We start from the raw sequence: 24,743 nt of genomic DNA on the forward strand, positions 1-24,743 counted from the left end.
GGGCGAAAAATGAAACACTCAAGAATATAGACATAAATATTGTTGGATATGGACGAAAAATATAACACATCAAAACTTTATAAAAATATTCATAACAATATATGAAACATAATTAATTTGATAAAATAATTCAAATAGAAAACACATTATAAATTACACATCTCATTGTTAAATTTTTAAAAAAGCTTTTTAAATATATATAAAACACATCTCATTGTTAAATTTTTAAATATATATAAAAAAAGCTTGGATTGAAAACAAGGTTACTGCTGCATGGAAAGGACTTGAATAGGTCTACAAAGAAAGTGGAGCCTAACAGGTTTCAAACCTTCGCCCTTTTTTTAGTAAAATCACAAAGAAACCAACTCAACCAACTAGTCAATTATTTATATATATTTGTTTTATTATACTTATATCTAAAGATGTATTATATATACATATATACATACAAGGACTATATATAGGGTGGAGGTGGGGTGAGTGGGGGCAGCTGCCCCCACTGCCCCCATACTGGTTCCGCCAGTGGCTACATGCATGTGTGGTGGTAATAATAATAATAATAATAATAATAATAATAATAATAATAATAATAATGTGTGTACAAAATTATTGTTGTATTACAATACAAAAATATACCTAAGAAGTCTATAATAGCTAATATTATGGTCCCTAGATATGGCTATTTCCCCTACAAAATGAATAATTTATTCAAATAAATATTACTCTTGATAATATTAAAAGGTCAAAACAAACAATGATATATATATTTATTATAAGGAATGCTACTCCATTCCCAACCTATTCAATAAATCAAACATGCTATACAATTAAAATAGAGAAAATAAAGAAACCACCCCTCCAACTAATATTCCATTAACATATTAGCAAAGAGTTAATACTATATTTACACCTAAAGTTCGTTAATTTTTAGAATTTTAATTGTTAAAAATTGATTTTGCTACATTTTTGTCTTAACTTTTATGGTTATACCAAATTTATCATTCCCCGCCATATAATTTGTCCGAATGTCCGTTAACTTTTTGGGCTAATTTGCAAACTTAAAGTGCCATCTGCCCATCTCTAATATTTGATTGAAAACGATTGCCACCTCCATTTAAGTGTTATGATCAAATAGTGCCAAAAACTGAATGCAACAATAATAACATATGAAAACTTTTATAATTGCAAACTCGATCAAAGTGCATATGATATAAAATTAACGCTTAGGGCATAAATCGGGTTAGTGATTGTTCTCTGCTAAATATAGGAAATAACATTCACAATTTACATTTATGCCATACAGTTAAAATCTACTATACTAATAAGAGCCAAAGAGAGTTAGGCCTAAAATGGGTAGAAAAAATGGCGGTCAAATTATTTAATCAAATGGATGGTTCAGATGAATTACTTAATCAAATAGATGGTTAAGATAATTCAGATTAATATTATTAATAAAGATTACCTAATTTAACCTTACTTTTATGATTATCCGTTAAGTTTTCCGTTAAATATTCTCTTCTCCGTTAATATTCCGTTAACTTTTAACTTACCCATTAATTTCTATAAGAAAGGTCTTAGGTTCGAACCTCATCTCAATCAAATTTGACATAATTAAGTTTCTCACTCTATTTTACTCTTATTAAATTAAATAAATTAGTAGCTACAACAAAAAATGATATATATGTATTTCTTTAATTTAGAATTATATGTCTACAATACCTTTATTTGAAAAAATTATTCATTATCAAAAAATTAAATTAAATAAGAGAAATAATTTCATTAGTTATATTGTCTTTATTTTCTCTCATGCAAAGATTCTTTGCATTCAAATTTATCAAATGATAGTCATTACATTGTCCATTATCTTATTTTTACAATATCTTGTAATTAAATATCAAAGGTATAATACAAAATAATGTTATATATTTATTTACCAAGTATTTTATTAATACTATGAAAAAAATTTTAAAATAATTTGAAACTAATTATATTAACTACTTGGGGATTGGTTGACAAAGAGAGTACTCAAATAATAACCCAACAAATTGAAGCGGAATCACTCTATTTTACTCTTATTGAATTAAATAAATTAGTAGTTACAACAAAAAATGATATATATGTATTTCTTTAATNTATTTCTTTAATACCATGAAAAAAATAAAAAAGAATAGTTTGAAACCAATCATATTAATTACTTGGGGGATTTGTTGACAATGAAAGTACTCAAATAACTCATTACCCAGCAAATTGAAGCGAGAAACTACATTTTAATATCTTTGGAATACATAATATTTTAAATTTTCAAATTTTTATTAATTTATTTAATCTTTTTTCTTAAACTAGGATTTATTTATCCACAATAACTCATTCAACAATAATGGTTGAACCAAATGAACCCCAAGCAGAACACCTAAAGGAAAGTCCATAGCTCCTATATCATACTCTAATTGCATGACGCTATCATCTATGCTACCAACAATATCTGAATTGCAAATAACACACTACCAACAAAAAGGAAGAGAACAAATAGTAAAGATGAAGACAATGACAATGTTACTCAACAGAGAATTAAGAACCACTTAGAAAAAATCAAATTAATCGCCTCGGGCGGCGGAGTTGTTTTCCAATAAACATATTCTTTCTCGTGCGCCCCATGCTCGCATCCGTCACCAACGGCGAACCAAGACGGGGAATTAGTAAGACAGGCTCGGTGGCTCATATCTACTATACTAATAAGAGCCAAAGAAAGTTAGACCTATAATGGGTAGAAAAATGACGGTCAAATTATTAAATCAAATGGATGGTTCAGATTATTTAGATTTATATTTTTCCTTGAGATTTCCTAATTTATCCTTAATTATATGATTATCCGTTAAATTTTCTGTTAAATATTCTCTTTTCCGTTAGCTTTTAACTTACCGATTAATTTCTATAAGAAATGTCTTAGGTTCGAACATCATTTCAATCAAAGTTGGCATATTCTTGAACATATACTACGAATATGTTAGAGTATATTATTCAAAAGTAAGTACCACACTTTATTACTCTTATTAAATTAAATAATTAGTAGTTACAATAAAAAACAAAAATAAATATGTATTTCTTTAATTTATAATTCGATGTCTACAATGTCTTTATTCAAAAAAAAAATATTCATTAACGAAAAATTTAAATAGAAATATAATTTCATTAGTTATATTGTCTATATTTTCTACAATGCAAAAATTCCTTATCTTCAAATTTATTAATTAATTATATTCACTACATTGTTCATTGTTTTCTTTTTACACTATCTTGTATTTAAATTTCAAAGTTATACTACAAAATAATGTTATATATTTATTTACCAAGTATTATTTTAATAATATGGAAAAAAAATTTAAATAGTTTGAAGCCAATCATATTAACTGCTTAGAGAGGATTGATTGACAAAGAAGACATTCAAATAACCCAATCAATTGATTTAAAACCTATTATTAAAAATGTTAATGTAGAGCAATAAAACATTGTGACATGATGCATTGAAAAGATGCTGAGACTACAACATTGCTGGAATCAAGTTTTAAAATTCATAAAATGAAGAAATTTTAAAAATACCACCGTTGCAGCATTCATTAATCTTGTATGTAAAATACGTATTGTGCATTCTTTAAATATATTAAAACTAATATAAATTTACAATTCATTTCATTTTCTACAATCAACCTACTTGGATTAAAGATAAAATCATCGTCAATCTTGAAAACAAAAATAATTGGCATATAAGATGTAATCACTGTTTAAAAATGTTTATGTACAAAGTGGCAAACTATTTAACAGCATGCATTGTGATGAAAAGGTAATAGTGGGTACTCAAATATAAACTTCAAAATAAACATATGTAAAATGGATGTACAAACTATTGATGAAACTGAACATATTGCAGCATCAGTATTCAAACTACTTGCAAAGTTATTGTTGTTATTATTAAGTAAACAAGTTATGAAACTATAACAAATAGTAATACTCATTAACCTTCCACAAATATAATAAATATTAATTTGTTCAATACTTTCAAATGAGAATGTACGACACACATCTCACAACATATGAAATAGGGGGAAAAACTACCACTGTCAAATATCAATAGACTTTTGCAAGATCAAGAGTTCATATATAGTACAACTAAGATATATGTCATATATACAAACACAACGAGACAAATCCACTAACTTCATACATCATAATCTCATTGCATAACACTGCCCACTATACTACCATAATTACCCAGTTGCACATGACACATTACCAAATACCAATAAATAAATAAAAATAAAACAAGTACGGAAGATAAAGACAATGATAATGCTACCCGAAAGAGAAATAAAAAGACTTAGAGAAATTCAAACGAAAAAGTAGTATTTATTTATACTATCATTTTTAGACTAAGTATTTACATTAGCATTTTTACAAAATTGCAAACATTTATTTTAGTGACAATTATAATCAATCTTTCATATATTATTGCATTCGAAAATTTTGAATTACCGATTTAAATAAACAAATTCAACATTCAATTACATATGGATGAACATTTCCTATATAATATAATCTTGCATTGATATACTTTGAAATACTTATTTAAAATAAACATTGGGCATTATCTCATTCGCGCAATGCGCGTGAAAAACTAGTCAAAGAATAAATGCCATAAAGGATTTAATGGTTCATATTATTTGATTTTAGTATTTTTTTTTATTTTTCCTATTTTACCCTCTATTATATCATTTACTTTTATTAAATACTTCTGCATTCCTTTTGTGTAAACTTTAGTAACGGAATATTGGAATATTAACTATTTATATATTATTCTTAACTTATTCATTTATTTTCATAAGAAATGTTTTAGGTTCGAACCCCATCCTAATCAGAATTGGCATAATTGTTGATCATATACTATGAATATGTTAGAGTGTATTAAAAAATACAATATAAATTTAACATGAACTTTGGTTAATTAATCAAGAATTTATTTATGACGAAAGCGGCAAGAGGAAGCATGGATCATGCTAACTGGTAAAATTAATAGGATTGTACTATTCTGTGAAGATGTTTCCCTCTAAAATTATTATTACACAAGATAATCAAACATTTATGCCGTAGGTTATATTAATGGATCATTGAAATATTTACTTTTATAGAAAATTTGATAATATTGCATCGATATACGATAGGATATCGAATGATATTTTGATAAATTCTAAAACACTAATTTAATAATATACATTAGTCATTAAATTAAACTATTCTTGCAATGCGCGTGCTATAAATAGTTTAAAATAAAAGTATAGAAACTAGGCATTAATATGTACACATAGAGAACAATATTTTCACAAAGCAATTACGTGCAAATTGACAAATGACAATTGGTTTGAAAAACCGTAACCTGTCAGAACACACTTGTTTTTCCCATCCCTCGACAGTAAACTTAATTAGGAGTGGGATGGATTGAAATCCATAGTTAGAAGGTTTGAAACGGTTCCTATGTATTCTTATAGAAAAATGTCTTCCATTTTTTTCCTTTTTAAATTTATTTTTCTATTAAAATCAATCTTTAATGTTACTCTTGAAATTATTAATTATTCTAAATTGATCAACATTATCATGACTTAATAACAAATTCACATTCTAATCAAATACAAAAATAATTTATAATAGTGACATATCAAAACAAGTCCCAACAAACTAAATTTTGTCTTACGCTGTTTGAAGCATTGTGTGGTTTCTTAGCGTTAATGGGGTTAGAGTATTCTACTTCCTATCCGAAATGAAATTGTATTAATTGATCAGTAACTAGTTAATGAATGTAAAATAATAATAACAATAATAATAGAGTTTATTACTGAAATGGTCCCTCGACTATTGTAAAATTACCAATTTGGTCCTCGACAATTTTTCGTGCCAAATTAAGTCCCTCGACTTTGAAAATTTTAACCAATTTGGCCCTCCGTTTATTTTGCCGTTAAACATCTGTTAAATCAGGACGAAATTGGTAATTTTTCTATAATTAAGGGACCAAATTGATAATTTTGCTATAGTCAATGGACTATTTCAGTGAAAAATTAATTACCAATTTGGTCCATTAACTATAGCAAAATTACCAATTTGGTCCATTGATTATAGCAAAATTACCAATTTGGTCCCGATTTAACAGATGTTTAACGACAATATAAACAGAGGACCAAATTGGTGACTTCCCGGTTGGTAAGATTCATTCCCTAAGTTACATTTTGATGTTTTACCACCTGAGTTGACTACTCAAAGCCTAAAGAATACCTCAAGGTTACTTCTCGAATTAGTTTTATTTTCAAGTTATTGACTTTCTCGTGGGTAAAATTTCATTCATTAAGTCACCATTCATATTCCTATTTCTAAGTAAAAAATTGGGGACTAAAATTCCTAACACCTTTGGTATCATCAAAATCTAAATTACAATATTCCTAGCATCTAGCTAATTCCCGCAATTGAGATCAAAGTGTCTTATTTATAGCCAAAACTTCGGATTAGCAGTACTGTAACTAGTGGCGTGATTAGCAGAACTAGTAACAAATCCATCAAGAGCTTCATCACAAGGTAATTAATATAACTAATTGCACGACCTACGAATTTTTTGTCACACGACTTCTCACATGGTAACAACCGGCATGACGAGCTTAGTATGCACACACAATACCTTGCAAGGTTAAAAAAATCACTAGGCACTCCTCGGGCGCTTAGCGCCTAGGGCGCCTAAGCGGGGATTAATCAACGTCTTGGCGCCCGTGTATTTTTTATTTTTTAAAAATTTGTTTAGATTTTTAAAAATTTTTAAGACTGGGTAATTATAAACTATTTAATACTTTAGTTAATATTAAAATATCAAATATTAACCTAAAAACATAGAATTTGAACAATTTAGGGTTTTTTCGCTCAAAATGATGTCGTTTTGAGTGAAATAACCCATTTAAAAAAGATGAGAACAATAGCTAATCGGCCAACTAGAGCGAACTAGTCGGTGTCTAGGCGGCCTAGTCAGCCTAATCAGCGCCTAAGAGGCCTAAGTGGCGCTTAGGCAGCCTAGTTGGCCGCCTAGCCGGCCAACCGCCTAGACTACCGATTATGGTGATATGCTATGCGGCCGACTAGCGCCTAGTGCCTAGACGCTGATTAATCGGAACCTAGACGAGATTTTGCAACACTGATACCTTGTGTAACTTTCAGCTAGTGTTTGTACGAGTACAAGTACTAGCATACAACTTTTTAACCCTGTAGATGTCCAAATCAAACTTAGTGGTCTCTACAAAGTTGTTACTCTTTGCGTTTCTATTCTGATGCTACTTGAATCACTCAATTTGGACACTCCAAGGATGATCAAAATAGCAAGATGTTGCTAAAGTGAACATGAAATAACCGTGTTTTCCTATAATGAATCACTCTATTTGGACACTCCAAGGCTGAGATATGATCAAAATACCAAGGTGTCACTAAAGTGCACTTGAAATAGCCTTGTTTTCCTCTAATGCACAAATGCAACCACAATTAGTCCTTATTCTTAACTTTAAGCAAATTAAGCTATTCTAAGCATACAATAAGATCAAAGGACTGCAATTATAACACAAAATACCCTATAAAATATAACATCTTTGGCACTTATTAGGAAGGAAATTACATTCACCTAATCTCTAAAACGAGTCAAATAGAGTTAACGATGAGTGATTCATGTGTTAGCGCAAATGCTTTCACAGTAGCTTAGTTGTTGTAATCTTTGGGTGGGTGGGTGATAAGAGCCTAAATGTTCATATTTTCACCTTTCATTTAAGCTTTTTCTTAGTACTATTGACTCTAATCAGCCCAATGACTCAATACCCCACCACTGGGGTTCGATCTTGTGACCTTCCCTCAAGGAGAGCCACAGAGGTGCCAACTGAGCACAAGGTTTTTGGCCCTTGAATTTAAGCTTATTTTCCTTTCCAATTGTTATAACTTTGCCCAAAGTATTCCTCATTTGATTCATTTGCATGTTTAGGTGTAATTCTTGGTGATTTAGATAAAGTGAATAATTTTTGGAGCATTTTGGATGCATGAAGAGCCAAAGAGTGGAGTTTTCAATGATTTTGATCACATGGACAACCCAAGACAAAAGTGGAGCAAAATATCAAAGAGTTAAAAATTCTCACACAACAATACAACTGCTCAGTGTTTCGACCATATCTCAGCATACAAAGGTCCAAATAAGACGATTCTTGTATCATTGCAAAGCTAACTTGAAAAGCTACAATTTTGATGAAGACCCCAAAGACTAATTCAAAGATTCTGGGGTGAAAAATAGCCTAGAAGTCAAAGCAGTTGCACAGGATTTCTCCTTGGTAGCCACGGGATTGAACACATTCCAGTACAGACTCATTTCTAGGCACGAGCTCGGACATGGTCGTACCATTGCCTGTGTCTAGCCTACTTTGATTGTATTTAACCTTGTTTTCAACCATTTCAACATTGTTCCGGCCTATTTTAAAACCCTAGTTGCTCTCCTTCATTTCCTTTCATATTTTTAGGTCAGATTAGGTTTAGATTTACGTTATTTAACATTTTGGAGACTTTTAATCAAGGATTTAAAGCTCGGATTTAATCATTTCACTTCCATTTTCAATAGATAAGTTTATCTTCTCTTTATTTCCTTCCTTTGCAATTTACTTTCTTGCTTTATTATTTTTATCATTGACATTTAAGTTTTAAGGTGAGGTGTGGATAGTGTTAAAACAAGGAAAAAAGGTCCCCGAGTGTCGTTTTCTCAAGGATGACAAATTGGAATCGAATTAGAGTTGGCATTTAGGATGTTAGGAGGCAAGAGTTGCAAGAATCACGAGCATGCAAAAGAATCATAAAGGAATAGGTTAACATAGGTAAAACTAAGGGAAAACAAGAGAGTAAACAAGAGATGGATATCCCGCCTAGGTCTTGTGTTTGGTCCTACTACGTGGATTCTAGACAATGTGACTCGAACTCAATCAAGGGAGCCCACGGCACCATCACCGGGTGGCGTCACACTCCGGGACTCCTGGTTCCTTAGTCGGATGGGGCATTCTATCGAGCACTTCGTTTAACACTCCTCCTGGACCTCGTCCTCCCGTACCAAGGGCGGGGATGTGGCCGATTAAGACTAATATAGATCCGCTATCGCGCAATCTACAGTTCCCTGAACTCTACTATCTATCCATTCGGAAATAGAAGCAAATCAAGACAAGCATCAACCACACAAGACATAAGAAACCTAACTCAACATTTCTACAATCAATGGAAGAATTTCATCAAATCAATCACAACAACTAGGTTGGGATATCCAATCCCCAAATCTAAGCTAGCCAATCATCATACAAATCATAAATCAGAACAAAACATAACATCAATAAAATCAAATTGAAATTTCAATTAGATATAGAGGAAATGCAAAAGTAGAGTAGAGATTACCAATCTAAGGAGAGCACTCTACTACACTTCAATCTTCCAATTTCAAAAGCAAACTATAGATCTAATTCTATTTCCTACCTAAAGATCTAGAACTAAGGAAGGGGAAAATCCCCTCAGAGAATAAGAAAGAAATCAAATCTAAAATTAGTAGTGGAACCCCTCTAAAATGTTGGGGTTTGCTTTAAATAGTCTCCACAAAGCCAAATCCCGAAATTACCCTTAATGATCCCAGCCACGCCTGTTCCACGAATGGAGGCTGGGCGTGGAACCACACTGGAATTGTTCCATGCCCTCCCCACGCGTGGGAGGCTAGCGTGGAACCTTCATCCCGCTTCGTTTCTTTGTTGCTTCTTCCTTTGGCCTCGGGTCTTGTTTGTCCTGCGAGAATGGCTTCAAAACACGACATAAAGTAGAGTTTTGCAAGAATGAATACATCAAAGCTCATTACGCACTAATTGATCACAAATGAGCATAAAAACATTGCATTTAAGTCCTCAAACCTACCATTTTCCTAACTATTTTTTGCGCTTATCAATCTTATATCTTGTGTTTGTTATGGAATTTCTTGTTGCTTTTGAATATTGTGCTATTTTCACTATGCTTATGTTTGATTAGTTCTCCATTGAGAGAGATAGGGATGTAGGCTAGGTGTTTGATGGATGGCTTTGAATTGGTTGAGAAGGAAAGTTGATACTTGACCTTGATGATGTTGATTGACATATTTGAGTCCCGATTAGGGAGTGACAACCTAGTCTAAGTTCAAGGAGTTGATCAACTGCACTTCACCTTTGAGAAAATGAGAGTGTGTGATCTTAAGAACACCAAGTGTTCGATGAAATGTCTCTTAGACATTCTTGATTCATGAGAATGTCCTTATATAAGATTGTTCATCCAGTCAGTGTGTTAAAGAAAAGACTAGGTGTGGAAATTTAAACCAAACAGAAATAAAAGCCACAAGGTATTGTTTACCCAGTTCGATACAGTAGTATCTAGGTCCGGGGGACCACAATCAGTGAGTCAAATCCACTATCTAAATAGCAAATCAAACAGACAGTAAGATAATACCTTCTCACCCAATGTGTGCTACATACCACACAATAGTACCGAATCTTTTTGAAATCATAGTTTTAGGTGAGGTGTAGATAGTGTTAAAACAAGGAAGAAGTTCCCCGAGTATCGTGTTCTCAAGGATGACAAATTGGAATCGAATTAAGTATTGGCATTTAGGATGTTAGGAAGCAAGAGTTCAAGAATCACTAGCTGACAAAAGAATCATAAAGGAAGAGATAAGCAAAGGTAAAACTACGGAAAACAAGAAAGTAAACAAGGAGATGGATATCCTACCTAGGTCCCGTGTTTTATCCTACAACGGGGATTCTAGACAATGTGACTCGGTCTCAGTCAAGGGAGCCCACAGCACCATCACCAGGTGGCGTCACACTCCGGACTCCCGGTTCCTCAGTCTTATAGGGCATTCTATTGAACACTTGGTCTACCACTCCTCCTGGACCTCGTCCTTTCGGACCAAAGTTGGGGATGTGGCCGATTAAGACTCATATAGATTCGCTATCATGCAATCTACACTTTCCCTAACTCTACTACCTATCCCGGTCGGAAATATAAGCAAATCAACACAAGTATCAGCCACACAAGACATAAGAACCCTAATTCAACATGTCTACAATCAATGGAAGAATTTCATCAAATCAATCACATTAACTAGGTTGGAACATCCAATCCCCTAATCTAAACTAGCCAATCATCATAAAAATCATAAAAGCGAAACAAAACATAACATCAACAAGATCTAATTGAAATTGCAATTGGAATTAAAGGAAATGCAAAAGTAGAGTAGAGATTACCAATCTAAGGAGAGCACTCTATTACACTTTAATCTTCCAATTTCAAAAGAAAACTATAGATCTAATTCTACTCCCTACCTAAAGATCTAGAATTAAGGAAGGGGAAAATCCCCTAAGGGAAGAAGAAAGACATAACCAGATCTAAAATTAGGAGTGGATCCCCGCTAAAATGTTGGGGATTGCTTTAAATAGCCCTTACAAAGCCAAATCCCGAATTTTCCGTTAATGAACCTGGCCACGCCTGTTCTATGCGTAGAGGCTGGGCATGGAACCACACTGGAATTATTCCAAGCCCTCCCCACGAGTGGGAGGCTAGCGTGGGGCCTTCATCCCGCTTCGTTTCTTCGTTGCTTCTTCTCTTGGCCTCGGGTCTTATTTTGTCCTGCGCGAATGCCTTCGAAACACAACATATAGTAGAGTTTTGTAAGAATGAACACATCAAAGCTCATTACGCACTAATTGATCACAAATGGGTATAAAAATATTGCATACAAGTCTTCAAACTGACCCTTTTTCTAACTATTTTTTGCGCTTATCAAAGTTTCCACACTTGAACTATTGCTTGTCCTCAAGCAATTCACAATATAAACTCTAATCACTTAAGTGCCAAAAATAGTTATGTACTCTCATCAATTGTTTGACCAAGCGATTCTCGGGTGTTACCGACCGTAGAGGGTGAAATCCCCCACACTATCTACCAAGAATGCTAAACACATGCTAATTTAATTTGAAAAATATGCTAAGGAAGCAAAAATCTCAAAAGGTCAAATTTAAGCACAAGAAAAGCAATTCACACCTTTCCAAGCATGCAACACAATATGGGGTTCACCTTTTATTTTGCCAAGGCCTTAAGCCGATCCCCCTAGTGGGAACGATGTGCACACTTAACCAACTATCCAACCTTACGCCAAAGCCCTTAAGCGTAAAATGTAAATGACGATAGGGGCATGGACCGCTCACCGCCATAGCTTGGGCGGTCACTCTTTCTTCTCAACCCCCTCGGACCACGTCATCGGGCACCCGACTTCACATGGAGCACCATACTTTTTCGAATGTCAGTGCAATGGGTACCCGGATTCAAGCGGGGTGGCTCACCTCCTCTCAATTTTCTCATCTTCTACGATCTCGTTGGGACAACCGACTTCACGTAGATTTCTACGCTTGTTTGAAGAGCGATGCAATGGTTGCCCCAAATCCTAGCAAGACGACTTGCCTCGGATCTTTTCTCTAGGAGTGGCCATTACTTAGCCTTTTTCTCATTTCACCAAAATAACCCCTCAGGTGTTTTTCTAGGGAATCGGGATTTCTCACTAGCTCACACTAGGCTCATCTTTTGCCCCATGCCCTACCAAATTAGTCCATTTTCTGGGCTTTGCTTGCATTATATTTCTCAAGTTAAAGGGTACGCACTCCCACTTCGAGAGATCCTTGACTAAGGTCTTAACAACATAAGAGGTGAACACATGCAAGCACACAAAGATATGAACCTTTTTTGTTCCCAACAATTCAATTTTTGGTGCAAAATGCAACTTCCAAAGCATATTTCAAAAAAAAAATTTCTTGGCACATGATTAAAATTCCTCCTACATAGTATCGACAATGACACACTCTCCTAGAGTCAAACACACCCAATAAGCACTATCAATCAATAAATTCAAGTAATGAAAATTTCGAGCATGCAATGCATCATTTTCACAATTAAAAATAAACATCGTCCTCGATGTTTCCATAAGGAACGGTGAAAAAAGGAGCAAGGGTCTACCAAATAGATATCAAGAATGCCCTTCCACACTTTAGAAGTGCTTCTGGGCTAGGACAAACAAATATGCACCCATTCATTAATCAATAACCATGCCAAGCTTATCATATGTATCAATCAAGCAAAACTCCTAGATAGCATTTCCACACTTAAGAATCAATGGGGCATCAAAAACGAGAAGGGATAGAGAAATATACCAACATGAGTATATCCCTCCTTAAGACGATTCAAGCATCCTGTAAAGTCATTGCCCCTCAAAAGTCCCTACAAACAAAGGTTAGTGCAAAGAATAAAGAATATGAATATCAACCCTTTCTACTTCTCACTTCTCTCCTCTAGCTTTCTCTCTCTCTTTATTTTTTTTTGGCTTGGGGTGCCTCCCAAGAGCGCCACATTTAACGTCCTTGGCTAGACTAAAATTTATCAGCAAAACAACAACCTACTACTTGTCCACAACTAGCAGAACATGAAAGAGAAATGAAAACAAACAAGTACTACGAATTGTCCACAATTGTTCATCAAGTATCCAAAGTCAACTAAAACAAACAACTTCCAAGGAAACAATTTTCAATTTTCAACTACCTTCATTTTGGTGGGTTGGACCACCTGCTCTCATACTCCTTCCGGAGTTGATCCATCTTCATTCTCTATTCATCCATTATCTCATGGCGTATATCCTCCCGCTCTCTTTGGCTTGCTTTCCATTCTTGCATCTTCTTCAGGCTCTCCAAATGTAGCTGGTTTTGGAAAATTTGCATTGATTCCCAATCTGTCACCTTAATGAAGTGGATCGGCAACTCAGAGAATAGTGAAGACGAAGATGGTGCCGGATCATTGGGTGGTGCAACCACCGGTGTGGAAGAAATTAAAGCTTAAGGTGACGTGACTGGAGATGGTGGGGGTATAGTAGATGAGGAAGAAGGTGTCCGACGACGGGGTGGTTCTGTCGAAGATGTCGAGGATGATGATGGAGTAAGGGGCCGCGCACGGGAGAATTGTTGAACGGGTGGAGATCTCCTAGATGGCTATGCTTCTTCCCTTACCCGTAGTGTTCGGGTAAGCTTCAATGTCATCACTTCATCAAGGGGCATAGGGGCCATCATTGCCTCCGGTACCCTGTACTCTGTCCACTCTATCTTTAATGAACACTGAATGCACCTTTTCTTTTTGTTGAGCTACAAGCCATCCTTGGCATACCATGCACATGTTCATCGGCGTTTCCGTGTCCATGCTCCATAACGCGAGAGTCATGCCTTGTATACTTTCGCATAGTTTCCCCGTCGACCTCCCATAAATGGGCTATTACTCATCTCACAACCCGGAGATCCTCCCTAGTGATATGGGAACCCATGACTCTCAACCCACTCCAATCAACTCCAGGTCTAGCAATGCATGCCCAATATATCCTTGGGGTGTCGAGGTCCCCGAAGTCCTATTTTAGCCTTCGATACCAGTGCATTATTTGTTCATCCCGGTTGTAAAATCCTAGGAGCTGCCTAAGAGTGTTGACCGATATGAAATAGTCATTGTTGAAAAGGCGGAATCTGATTGTGGGGCTTATCAAATGTCTGATTCTGAGGCAAGAGTTGCAAGAATCACTAGCTTGCAAAAGAATCATAAAGGAAGAGATAAGCAAAGGTAAAACTACAGAAAATAAGAAAGTAAACAAGGAGATGGATATCCTACCTAGGTCTCGTGTTTGATCCTACTACGGGGATTCTAGACAATGTGACTCGGACTTAATCAAGGGATCCCACAGCACCATCACCGGGTGGCGTCACACTCCGGACTCCCAGTTCCTCAGTCGGATTGGACATTCTATCGAACACTTGGTTTACCACTCCTCCTAGACCTCGTCCTTTCGGACCAAGGGTGAGGATATGGCCGATTAGGACTCATATAGATCCGCTATCACGCAATCTACATTTCCCCTAATCTACTACCTATCTCGGCCAAAAATAGAAGCAAATCAAGACAAGCATCAACCACATAAGACATAAGAACCCCAATTCAAAATGTCTACATTCAATGGAATAATTTCATCAAATCAATCACATTAACTTGGTTGGGACATCCAATCCCCTAATCTAAACTAGTCAATCATCATAAAAATCATAAAAGCGAAACAAAACATAACATCAACAAGATCTAATTGAAATTGCAATTGGAATTAAAGGAAATGCAAAAGTATAGTAGAGATTACCAAACTAAGGAGAACACTCTATTACACTTCAATCTTCCAATTTCAAAAGACTATAGATCTAATTCTACTCCCTACCTAAAGATCTAGAATTAAGGAAGAGGAAAATCCCATAAGGGAAGAAGAAAGAGATAATCAGATCTAAAATTAGGAGTGGATCCCCTCTAAAATGTTGGGGATTTCTTTAAATAGTTCACAAAGCCAAATCCCGAATTTTCTGCCCTTAATGAACCCAGCCACGCCTGCTCCACGTGTGGAACCACACTGGAATTATTCCATGCCCTTCCCACGCGTGGGAGGCTAGCATGGGGCCTTCATCCTGCTTCGTTTCTTCGTTGCTTTTTCCCTTGGCCTCGGGTCTTGTTTTGTCCTATGCAAATGGCTTTGAAACACAACATATAGTAGAGCTTTGCAAGAATGAACACATCAAAGCCCATTACGCACTAATTGATCACAAATGGGCATAAAAACATTGCATACAAGTCCTTAAATCGACCCTTTTTCTAACTATTTTTTGCGCTTATCACTTTTGAAAGCTATAGAGGAGTTTAGAGGCCGAAGATCCTTGTTTTAACGTCTAAAGACCCTTTGGACATCCATGTTGTTGATATCCGTCTCGCTGACTCACCCACCACTACACAACAATTGTATAGAATATAGTCCACATATTAAGCTTTGTAGAACTGTTTTCTCAGGAGTCTTCTTAAACTCATCATCAATGGTGTCTTGTGAAGATGATAACTCGGAGTATTCTCTTTGTAATTCAAATAGAGAGTTTCTTGATATTCAAATCTTGAAAGATATTTCTTGTAAAGCAGTCTTCTCTCTTGTTTCTCTCTTATGTAAACAACTCTCTAACCAGTATATATAATACTCTGAATCCTAAAAGACAAGTAATCTTCAAGTGTTTCCTTGTAAACATAGATTACTTATCATGCCTTCTGTTTGGTATTACTAATTGAAAAGGATAGTTTCTTAAAACCTCAATATGGTAACTGCTCTTCCCGTACGGTTTTGTGGCCTACTGCATTTACATTGCTCAGTGGTTCATCTACTCCTAGTACACCATCGGATACTCATAAGTGCACCACATATCACTCATCAGTGCATCACACCTCAACACTAAGTGCACCACCAAAATATAAATGGTGAAGGAAATTACTAAAATTCCACTACTTTTTTCCTCATTAGTGCACCATAGACCAGCACTTTGTGACACCATAGTTCACTCAAAACTGCACAACCTAAAACTCATAAATGCACCATACCCGAGCACTTAGTGCATCAATGAAATATACATGATGCAGGAAATTACTAAAATGCCATCGTGCACTACAAACCAGCATTTTGTGGTATACCATAGTTCACCCAAAAGTGCACCACAAGGCACTCACAAGTGCACCACAATGCACTCACAAGTGCACCACGATGTAAGAAATTACCAAAATTCCACCATACTTTTTTCTAACCTTCATTGATTTTTAATTATTTATCTAAGCAAATTCAATGGTCAAGATGTGTCCGCACGACCTCACGAGAGAGCAAAGCCACATTTGGACCTATAAGTGTGTGTGTGTGCACACGCGTGCACACGCATATACATGTGTATAATACTCCCTCAATCCCATTTTATGTGTCTTGTTCGATTAACGAGACTTGACTGAAGTTATTTTTAATTTAAATTTTCATAATATTAAGTTTAGTATTAGTATACAAAATTTATATATTTAGAAACTACATCAAAAGTAATATTAAACACAAAAAAATCAAATTTAAAAATGAGTAAAAAATACTTAACAAAATAAACAAAGAAGAAAGAGTTGGTTTGACCAATGAATACTAAGTAGGACAGATAAAATTAGATAAAGGGAATAATAATAATAATAATAATAATAATAATAATAATAATAATAATAATAATAATACTAATTGTAATTGTAAAATTAAAGTTTAAATTATTTGTGGTCCTATTTGGAGGGTCCACCATTTATGGGATTTTGACTTGATATCGCTTGGTAATCTAGAGGTTTGGAGTAATGTTTTGCTCCAAATTGTGAAAATCTCAAACGCTGCATTTAGTAGCATTCGGGGTTTGCGCTTTGGGAAAGAAAAACGTTCCCATTGTTAATGCAAATAAAAACACTTAGGTTGACTTCAGGAGAAGCGTTTAAGGCTCCTTTAATGGAGTAGCCTTTGGCTCCTTAATGCATGTCCGTCCGATATGAGAACATCGGATGGACAAGTAAAAAATAATGTAAAATTAAAGTTTAAATTATCTGTGGTCCTATTTGGTATAAATGGAGGGTCCGCCATTTCTGGGATTTTGACTTGATATCGTTTGGTAATCCAGGGGTTTAGAGCAATGTTTTGCTCCAAATTGTGAAAATCTCAAACGCTACATTTAGTAGCGTTCGGGGTTTGCGCTTTGGGGAAAGAAAAGCGTTCCCACTGTTAATGCAAATCAATACACTTAGGTTGACTTAAGGAAGAGCCTTTAAGGCTTTGGCTCCTTAATGCTTATCCGTCCGATATGAGACCATCGGATGCACAAGTAAAAAATAATGTCAAATTAAAGTTTAAATTATCTGTGGTCCTATTTGGTATAAATGGAGGGTCCGCCATTTCTGGGATTTTGACTTGATATCGTTTGGTAATCCAGGGGTTTAGAGCAATGTTTTGCTCCAAATTGTGAAAATCTCAAACGCTACATTTAGTAGCGTTCGGGGTTTGCGCTTTGGGGAAAGAAAAGCGTTCCCACTGTTAATGCAAATCAATACACTTAGGTTGACTTAAGGAAGAGCCTTTAAGGCTTTGGCTCCTTAATGCTTATCCGTCCGATATGAGACCATCGGATGCACAAGTAAAAAATAATGTCAAATTAAAGTTTAAATTATCTGTGGTCCTATTTGGTATAAATGGAGGGTCCGCCATTTAGGGGATTTTGACTTGATATCGTTTGGTAATCCAGAGGTTTGGAGCAGTGTTTTGCTCCAAATTGTGAAAAATCTCAAACACTGCATTTAGTAGCGTTCGGGGTTTGCGCTTTGGGGAAAGAAAAACGTTCCCACTGTTAATGCAAATAAATACACTTAGGTTGACTTAAGGAGGAGAATTTAAGGCTTTGGCTCCTTAATGTCTGTCCGTCCCATTTGAGAACATCGGAGGGACAAGTTAAAAATAATGTAAAATTAAAGTTTAAATTATCTGTGTGGTCCTATTTGGTATAAATGGAGGGTCCGCCATTTATGGGATTTTGACTTGAAATCGTTTGGTAATCCAGAGGTTTGAAGCAGTGTTTTGCTCCAAATTGTGAAAATCTCAAACGCTGCATTTAGTAGCGTTCGCGGTTTGCGCTTTGGGGAAAGAAAAACGTTCCCACTGTTAATGCAAATAAAAACACTTAGGTTGACTTCAGGAGAAGCGTTTAAGGCTCCTTTAATGGAGTAGCCTTTTGCTCCTTAACGCATATCCGTCCGATATGAGAACATCGAATGGACAAGTAAAAAATAATGTAAAATTAAAATTTAAATTATCGGTGTTCCTATATGGTATAAATGGAGGGTCCGCCATTTATTGGATTTTGACTTGATATCGTTTGGTAATCCAGTGGTTTGGAGCAATGTTTTGCTCCAAATTGTGGAAATCGTCTCAAACGCTGCATTTAGTAGCGTTCGGGGTTTGCGCTTTGTGAAAAGAAAAACGTTCCCACTGTTAATGCAAATAAATACACTTAGGTTGACTTAAGGAGGAGCCTTTAAGGCTTTGGCTCCTTAATGCCTGTCCGTCCGATATGAGAACATCGGATGGACAAGTAAAAAATAATGTAAAATTAAAGTTTAAATTATCTGTGGTCCTATTTGGTATAAATGGAGGGTCCGTCATTTATGGGATTTTGACTTGATATCGTTTGGTAATCCAGAGGTTTGGAGCAGTGTTTTGCTCCAAATTGAAAAAATCTCAAACATTGCATTTAGTAGCGTTCGGGGTTTGCGCTTTGGGGAAAGAAAAACGTTCCCACTGTTAATGCAAATAAATACACTTAGGTTGACTTAAGGAGGAGCCTTTAAGGCTTTGGCTCCTTAATGTCTGTCCGTCCGATATGAGAACATCGGATGGACAAGTAAAAAATAATGTAAAATTAAAGTTTAAATTATCTGTGGTCCTATTTGGTATAAATGGAGGGTCCGTCATTTATGGGATTTTGACTTGATATCGTTTGGTAATCCAGAGGTTTGGAGCAGTGTTTTGCTCCAAATTGAAAAAATCTCAAACATTGCATTTAGTAGCGTTCGGGGTTTGCGCTTTGGGGAAAGAAAAACGTTCCCACTGTTAATGCAAATAAATACACTTAGGTTGACTTAAGGAGGAGCCTTTAAGGCTTTGGCTCCTTAATGTCTGTCCGTCCGATATGAGAACATCGAATGGACAAGTAAAGAATAATGTAAAATTAAAGTTTAAATTATCTGTGGTCCTATTTGGTATAAATGGAGGGTCCGCCATTTATGGGATTTTGACTTGATATCGTTTGGTAATCCAGAGGTTTGGAGCAGTGTTTTGCTCCAAATTGTGAAAATCTCAAACATTGCATTTAGTAGCGTTCGGGGTTTGCGCTTTGGGGAAAGAAAATTGTTCCCACTGTAATTTTAATTCCTACCTTATTATTTTTCCACCAAATTGCAATTCTTTTCCTTCCTAATTTCTTCCTCTCAACGTGGTGAAAGAAATTGTATTTCGGTGGGAAAAGAATAAGATGGGAATAAAGTATGAATTCAAATTATATTGTGTGGTAGGGGGCCGGAAATAGAATTATTGAGAATGAGAAGTGAAGAAATGGTATAAAGACTAAAATATTTATGTGTAATAAAAATACTAATAATAATCAAGGGTAAAAAAATATTTTCTTCTTTTTTCGTTTTCCTTTCCCCATTAAATTGCAATTCTTATAAAAGAGAGTATGAATTGCAATTCAACAAAATGAAATAATTGTAATTTGGTAGAATTGTAATTCTTTTCGATCAAACACTGTAATTCGATTGGTCAAAGAATTGTGTTATAATTGAATGATAACTAGATCTAATCAAACAGCGCCCTTACGAAGGATGGGTACATAAAGTTAATGTAGAAGAAGAAATGAAAAGATTAGAAGTACATAAAATTCATGGATGAGTCAGAGAGAGGTGGAGATAGAGACTAGTGAGAGAGATACTCTCTGGCTTCCCACCACCCCCACCTTTCCATCTACCAGGACAGACTCTTTGTTTCCACCCCTATCTCTTGACTTTTGGTTTAAGGCAAGATAGGTTAGGGTTTTTTGGGTTACGGAAGAAATCCGTAATTATTATCTGAGTGTGTTTAATGAATAAATCTCGTTTTGTGACTCATGCTGATAAAGGATCTCACAAGAAAGTAATTTAACTTAAGTTGTCTATAACTGATTAGCTCAAATCAAAAGAGCCTAACTAAAATTTGAAGTCGTAACGATTACAAATTGTTAGGGTTTTTGTTTCTTGCAACTATAATCTGCCAATAGTTTTTGAGGCGGGTATTGAAGCTTTCAATTCGCCGGAAATGGAGCTTTGTCCATAGCTTCGACAAAAACAAAAATTTGTCATTTCTACCATAGCTTTAATTTCACTTTTCAAGTATCTACAAGTCATGATCGATGAGATTCTATATCATTACATATATCATATAATTACACTTTGAGCTCTCAATCAGAATTTTCTGCTCAATCTATAAATCTCAACAAAACCTAATATATGTCTTCAAATTCTAAACGATATATATATATATATATATATATATATATATATATATATATAGAAAATTAAAAGAAGTCAATTCCCATTCCCATGTCCATTAAGTCATCTGGTGCTGGGACATTATTAGCATCATCAAGAAGCCACTTCTCCAGGAAAGTGAGGGGCAATTGTGTCCCTAAATTATTTGAGGTGTTACCATTTTGGGGAGCCACGCTTTGTGGCTTGCTTTCAATGGGGAAAACCCAAGGGTTATTTTCGTCCATATTAGAGTTGAAGCCAAAAACGGTCTGATCAAACGCGGCAGAGCTCAAGGCCGTGCCTTCGCTCGGGCTGGAGCTTGAACCGGGTCCAAGGGATGGGTTGTTGTTCAACGAACTCTGGATTGTGGTCTCCGAATTGGACCGGCTTTGAACCGGCTTCGTCCAGGTTTGGAGCAATCGAGCTATGTTTTCTGTGCTTGATGCGTAAGTAGAGCCAGAGGAGGGTTGGACCGGCGGGTTCAGGGCATGGACCGGTTGAAACGGTTCAGGGGTTGCCGGTTTGTGGATGGAAAGGGCATCGCATAGGGCTTGTTTGGCCATGTGGATATCAGTTTGGAGCCTTTTCTCCCACTGCCCCTTTGAGATTGACTGATGAGAAGAAGATGAAGAATTCCCATCTTGCCCATCCTCACTTGACCCTTCAACCTTCTTCAGCTTCTTCTTCAAATGGGTATTCCAGTAATTCTTGATATCGTTGTCGGTCCTCTGAGGAAGGTATGAAGCTATGGCTGCCCATCTACTCTCACAAACCAAAAAAAAAAACATATTTTAGTACAAAATAAGTAAGGATACAAACTTATAATCGGTCACGAATTCAAATCCCAATTCTCTTAGTTTCAGTCGGTTAGCTATAAGCAACCGAAACTGAAAATTAGAGTCACAAAACAGGATTTATCAGCACGTGTTTTCCTCGTAACCCCAAAAAATATGGCTAACCCTAATTAGAAATTGAGATTTGCAATAATATACATACCTATTGCCAAGAAGGGCTTGGAGATGAACAATCATCTTCTCTTCTTGGTCGGTAAAGTTTCCACGTTTGATACCCGGGCGGAGATAGTTAGTCCATCTCAGTCGGCAGCTTTTGCTGCACCTAAGCAACCCTGCAAAATTAAATTAAATTAAATCACTAAAAACCTAACAGTGAAGGGTCTGGGAACTGGTGGGAAGTATTTATGGCCCAAGCTTTAATGACAAAAACCTTCTTTTCTCTTTTCTTTCAATGAAAAAGAGAAAAAAAAATTACCAGTATTAGTAGGGACAGCTCTCCAGTTACCAGGACCATGTTCTTGGATGTATGAAACCAAAATGATATCTTCTTCAGGAGTCCATGGTCCTTTCTTGACACCAACTTTGTCACAACAAGGTGGCCTTCCCATTTTTGTTTTTCAAGAAAATATTGCAATCTTCTTTCTCTCTCTAGAGAGTATGTATATATGAATAGGGAGATGAGAATTGAAGAGGGTTGAGACAAGGGTCCAAGGCAAGGGGGACCTAGATAGTGTATATATAGAAAGGGAGAGAGAAAGGGTTTTGATTTGATTGGGCTGACTAAAATTAATTAAGATGGAAGAGGTAAAAGGGGTATAGAAAAAAGAGTCAAATGAGGACAGCAGTGAGAGAAGCATTTACTCATTTGCTTGCAAAAAGTCAGCTGTTTGCTTCTTTTTTTCTGCTTTTGTGATCTCTTCCGATCGTTAGTTCTTCGCCTCACAAAAACCGCGTCGTATTCAATTCCCCTAGACCTCTATTATATATATATATATATATATATATATATATATTCATTTTTCTTCTCTTTCTCCCAAATATATTCATTTTTCATTATTATAAATTGTATAATTGTTTGATCCCCACTTTTAAAAAAAAAAAAATTGTATAATTGTTTTAGGTTGAAAATTTGACATTTAAGCGAAGTATTTATTACCAAATATTATTTTTAGATGGGATTTATTAGTGATTTGAATTAGGCTAAACTAAATGTAGATGTACTCAAAAAAAAAAACTAAATGTAGATTGGAATAGGGGTTAAAATAGCTATTGAATTATACATGAAAATACAATTAAATCATTCGATTAAAAAATACAGTTGATTTCTTCAATAAGTTAAATTCATCCCCTCTCGGTTCGCAGTTAATGTGACGGTTACATTTAAAAAATTAATTTTGATAATTAAAATAATTATTGAAAAGATCGAAAAGAAACCCTCCCCCACTTCATTTTCGGCTGGAAACAAAGACTTTTTCTTCGCATCCAAGCCGTAGACAAAGCGGCATCTTCATCTCAAAGTTGGAGGTGAAGACAGCTGGAAACAGGGATTAGGGTTTTTATTTTATTTTATTTAAAATTATTTTTTGAAAGGTAATCGACACACTAATCGAGAGGACAAGTAATTTTTTGTTATATTGCACGAATTTTGTTGGTTGAGGGAGTCAATTACATTTCTTTAAGTTGGATGGTGTGATTGTATTTTTGTGTGTAATGCAATGTTGATTTTGACTCTTATTCCATTTAGATTTGTTAAATTGCTCAAAATGGTTAATTGATGAATGAAATTTTAATTTTGTTTGTTGGAGAATGAATTAGCATAAAATTGGCATGTGTGTGGTCATGTGGAGAAATTAATTTGATTAGGTTTCCTTTCAATTTCGGTTGGATCAGAGTTAATTTAAGCTTTTTTTATTAGAGGAGATTAATTTTGTATGTTTATATATCTAAAATAAATAATTGGTGAATAATAATTTGATTATCAAAATGCACCATTAATCTTAAAAAAGAAAAGAAGAAAGTATTGGAAAGGGTTTGAAGGAATCATCGTTTAACAGGGATGTAAAATATGTAATGTTCTCTCTGAAGTTGTATAGACTAGTAAATATATGTTTTCACTATTTAGCAAGTGTGGAATGCATAATATATTACTAGACAGCCTTCTTGTGCCTGCACACAGGGATGACCATAATACTTTCCTTCCCAAAACAGTGCATTCTATCTTGTTCATACTTCATTTCGGAAATTAAATATTTTCTGACAATTTATAGGGTTAATTGCACTTCTGGTTCTTAACATAAAGGAAAAAGTGTCAAATAGGCCACTGAACTTATCACTTTTGTGCAATTGGGTCATTGAATTTAAAAAGTGTGCAATTCAACCATCAAACAAGCAAAATTTGTGCAATTGGACCATGTTTACAAAAATTTTTAATTCAATTTGAGTTAAAAATATTTTAATATTGACTCCCAACTAGTATGGTAGAAGAAAATGTCACTCTTAATATATATATGTCAGTAATATAATTTGATTTTACCAGAAAATTTTTGTAAAAATGGTCCAATTGCACAAATTTTGATTGTTTGATGGTTGAATTACACACTTTTTAAGTTCAATGGCCCAATTGCACAAAAGCGATAAGTTCAGTGGCCTATTTGACACTTTTTCCTAACATAAATAAGAATCATTAAATTAGTCTTCAATTTTCATATTTTATACTGTGGACCATGGTTCACAATGCATTGTGCACCATGGTCATGACTGATACTGCAGTTATGTTGAACTGATACTGCAGTTGTGTTGAACAGGTACTGCAGTTATGTTGAACTGATACTGCAGTTCAACTGCAGTTGTGTTGAACATGTACTG

The 24,743-nt window shown here is 35.0% G+C and overlaps 1 protein-coding gene across 1 annotated transcript; it reads right to left on the reverse strand.

Moving 5' to 3' along the window:
* Positions 1-21,126: 21,126 nt before the first annotated feature.
* Positions 21,127-22,561, reverse strand: LOC115997197 (myb-related protein 306-like). Its single transcript, XM_031236706.1, has 3 exons — positions 22,354-22,561; positions 22,081-22,210; positions 21,127-21,843 (listed from the first exon to the last, which is right to left on the reverse strand). Exons 1-3 carry the CDS (start codon positions 22,484-22,486, stop codon positions 21,132-21,134), a joined length of 975 nt encoding a protein of 324 aa, XP_031092566.1. The 5' UTR covers positions 22,487-22,561; the 3' UTR covers positions 21,127-21,131.
* Positions 22,562-24,743: the final 2,182 nt, after the last annotated feature.

Source organism: Ipomoea triloba, chromosome 11, assembly GCF_003576645.1.
Source record: "Ipomoea triloba cultivar NCNSP0323 chromosome 11, ASM357664v1".
NCBI classification, from domain to species: Eukaryota; Viridiplantae; Streptophyta; class Magnoliopsida; order Solanales; family Convolvulaceae; genus Ipomoea; species Ipomoea triloba.